The 3,118-nt window shown below is 35.7% G+C and overlaps 1 protein-coding gene across 3 annotated transcripts in view; it reads left to right on the plus strand.

Annotated features, from left to right (window-relative positions):
• LOC111371353 (serine-rich adhesin for platelets-like) overlaps window positions 1–3,118 on the plus strand; it is a 9,779-nt gene that overhangs the window by 2,284 nt on the left and 4,377 nt on the right. For 2 of the 3 annotated variants that reach the window (XM_022993284.1, XM_022993285.1), the window contains exons 3-9: window positions 509–636; window positions 750–903; window positions 988–1,097; window positions 1,618–1,701; window positions 1,774–1,822; window positions 1,966–2,057; window positions 2,940–3,081. In XM_022993284.1, the coding sequence (XP_022849052.1) occupies window positions 509–636; window positions 750–903; window positions 988–1,097; window positions 1,618–1,701; window positions 1,774–1,822; window positions 1,966–2,057; window positions 2,940–3,081 (759 nt within the window). The remainder of the gene's footprint in view (window positions 1–508; window positions 637–749; window positions 904–987; window positions 1,098–1,617; window positions 1,702–1,773; window positions 1,823–1,965; window positions 2,058–2,939; window positions 3,082–3,118) is intronic. The other variant, XM_022993286.1, reaches the window with a different exon arrangement.

Below are 3,118 nucleotides of genomic sequence, written 5' to 3' on the forward strand. Positions count from 1 at the left end.
GGGGAACATATGATTAATGCTCTGACCTTATGCTTTTATACGCACTATTTTAGAATAAAGAAGCCGGCTTTAAAAATTCATTGGAAAACTCTTAACAAGGTTGATCGGAAGTTTCTGAAAAGATGAACTATGGTTTCTCTGAGCTTGCAAAAATCCCACTTCTATGTTTTGATCTGTAATTTTATAAACGGTCAGCCAAAATATTAAATCAAAGAAATATATAGTAACTGAATATTTGTGCCTAAAGAGAAACCCAATTTACTGTGGAAAGAAGATGCAGAAGTTTCTGTGCCCCCCATTTTTTCTGCTTTCTCTCTCTCTTAGAAGATTACACACAATGTTGCAGCACTTGGTTATGGTTCTATATGTACTTTGTGCTAGTTGTATTGTTAAATTGTTGATTTTCACTCACAATGTCCTATACAGGGATATTTTCAATTTGGTCTTGCTCATGTATTCAACTATAGTTCTGCTTATTGGAGTTCTATATGTTTTTGCAATTTTACAGATTTGTGTTTGGTGCTGGCATCATATTATGGATATGGCTGAGAAGGATGAGACAGAAGGCCGGTGTCCAGCATGCCGTGCACCTTATAACAAGGAAAAGATTGTTGAAACGGGAGCAAACTGTGAAAGGTAATTCATTATTGGTATTTAAGTTGACATTTCCCATGAAAACTCTTGCTGATCGATCAAGGTAATTAAGTTGTTTTCTGCTATCATGATGATCTCCATGATCATCCTAACAGGTTGGCTTCTGAGATGAGTTTGGAGAAAAAGTTGAAGTCACAAAAGGGAAAGAGCAAAATGTCGGAAGGAAGGAAGCAACTTAGTAGCGTGAGAGTGGTCCAGAGGAATCTTGTTTATGTTGTGGGGTTGCCAGTTAATTTAGCAGACGAAGACGTAAGTGCCTCTTCTCTCATTTGCTCTTTCCCTTTCTTCCTCCTCTTCTCATGGTCTCAATACTGTTGATTTGTTCTCAACCAGCTTCTCCAGCACAAAGAATACTTTGGTCAGTATGGAAAGGTGCTTAAGGTGTCTATATCGCGGACAGCAGCAGGTGCTATACAACAGTTTGCAAATAGTACGTGCAGTGTGTAAGTTCCTTCTAATGATTCCAAATCATTTTTCTTAGAAGTGTTGTAGTGTTCAAGTTCAAATTTTGATGATTTTGGTGTTAATCTCTTATAAGTTATGTCGGACATTTTATACTGATAATTGAAGCATGCCCTAAATTTCTTCGAAGTTGGTATGATGTAGGATGGGTTTGGAGCCTTGGAGCAGGATGATTACGTATTCCTGATGTGTAAATCTTGAGTTCCATTGGAAATGAACATGATGAGTCGTTTTAGTTTCATATGCACTAGTGTTAAATGGATTTTTTTAATCCATTTAAATTACTTCTGCTGCAAATGAACCTTGAAAATGTTATATGCCCAATTTTGTCTTCATGTCGGCGAAGCATTGACTGCATATCCTATATCTTCGTACCTTTGTCGTGTATCTCCCTCTCATGTATGATGTACTTATTAGAGTGCAGTATAGTTTATATTTCATTTATTCATGAATTATTTTAGCTTATTTCTGTCTTGCCTTTTTTTGTTTCTTTTGGCCTAGATATATAACTTATTCAAAGGAGGAAGAAGCAGTACGGTGCATCCAGTCTGTACATGGATTCATTTTGGAGGGTAGATCTTTGAGGCGAGTGTAACTCTACATATGTGCTCTCTGTTATTGAGTTCTTGGATAGTTGTTTGAAGTTTCATGTTGCAGGGCATGCTTTGGAACGACTAAATACTGTCATGCATGGCTGAGAAATGTGGTATGATCTATGAATCATTTCTAAATCAAGATCTGCATACTGGTTATTGGATCTTTCCATATTACATATATAGTCAAATATGTACCTGTGGCATATTGGTGTCACACAGTGTCTCATAACAAAATATTTATTTTTTTGTCCAGCCGTGCAGCAACCCTGATTGCCTATATTTGCATGAGATTGGTTCACAAGAGGATAGTTTTACCAAGGACGAAATAATATCCGCTTACACAAGGTATTTTTATATCAGTATGCAGCCTATTATATATTTTCCTTTTTCATTTTATTCTTTTTATATCTGTGATGAAAGTAGTAAATGCTTCATGTTGCCCTTTGGACTCAACCTAGTAAATACTTAATGTTGCGCTTTAGACTCAACCTTTAAGTCTTTTATTCAGCATCTGCTTGTTGCTTGACAATCAAACATCGTGCAGTTATCGATTTAGTTGATTTATTTATGGAAGATTCCGCTTCCTATGAAGCCAATTATGGCGTTTTTTAGTTAAAAAGAGCTGTTCCAGTGCTTCGAGAAGTTTCTTTGTTGTCTTAAATGGGTGACTTTTCTTGGAGCTTATCTTCAAGTTGGAAACTTGATTTCTCTGTGCGGATGAAAATTATGGTTTTGCCTTCTCTATTTGGAGTTTCTTAATATTGTTGGGGTGTGTTGTTTTGTTAATCTAAGGTGGATGTTTGACAAAGCTTTTAAGTGCTTATAAACTAGATAAACATAATTTTAACCACACATTCCTTAGGATCCACAACTTTTATTTAGTTTTAAACCATACGTTCTTTGGGACCACTGCTTATAAGCACTTGAAAGCTTAGCCAAGCAAGCATTTAATCTGGAGTTTTTAATTCTTTTTTTTTCTTGTAGCAGGGGGAGGGAGGGGGTGTTTATGTTATTTTTATATGAACAAGTATATGAAAGAGATGCATTCTGTCATATTAGTTTTGTGGTTTCTTTTTCTCCTAGTCAATTTTTTTTTTTGATTGTTGAAACTTGTGATTGCAGTGGTTTCCTCTATATCTACAATTGTAGAATAATTATCATGTTCAGCTTTTTGTTGGTTATTGTGACAATTCGGGAAGTAGATTAACTTAGCTAACGATTTTAAAGTAGAGTACAACAAATTACTGGTGCTACAAATAGTGTGCAACGGCATTCAGGAAATGTGTTACCAGCACCAGCAGATGATTACTGCATTAGTAGCCATTTTTCTTCCGGGAAGCCTTCAAGTAAAACTGCTACACAGACAAATGTAAGTTTTTCTTTACCCCTAACCACATTTTTTTTTT

The sequence above is a fragment of the Olea europaea genome, chromosome 22, assembly GCF_002742605.1.
Source record: "Olea europaea var. sylvestris chromosome 22, O_europaea_v1, whole genome shotgun sequence".
NCBI classification, from domain to species: domain Eukaryota; kingdom Viridiplantae; phylum Streptophyta; class Magnoliopsida; order Lamiales; family Oleaceae; genus Olea; species Olea europaea.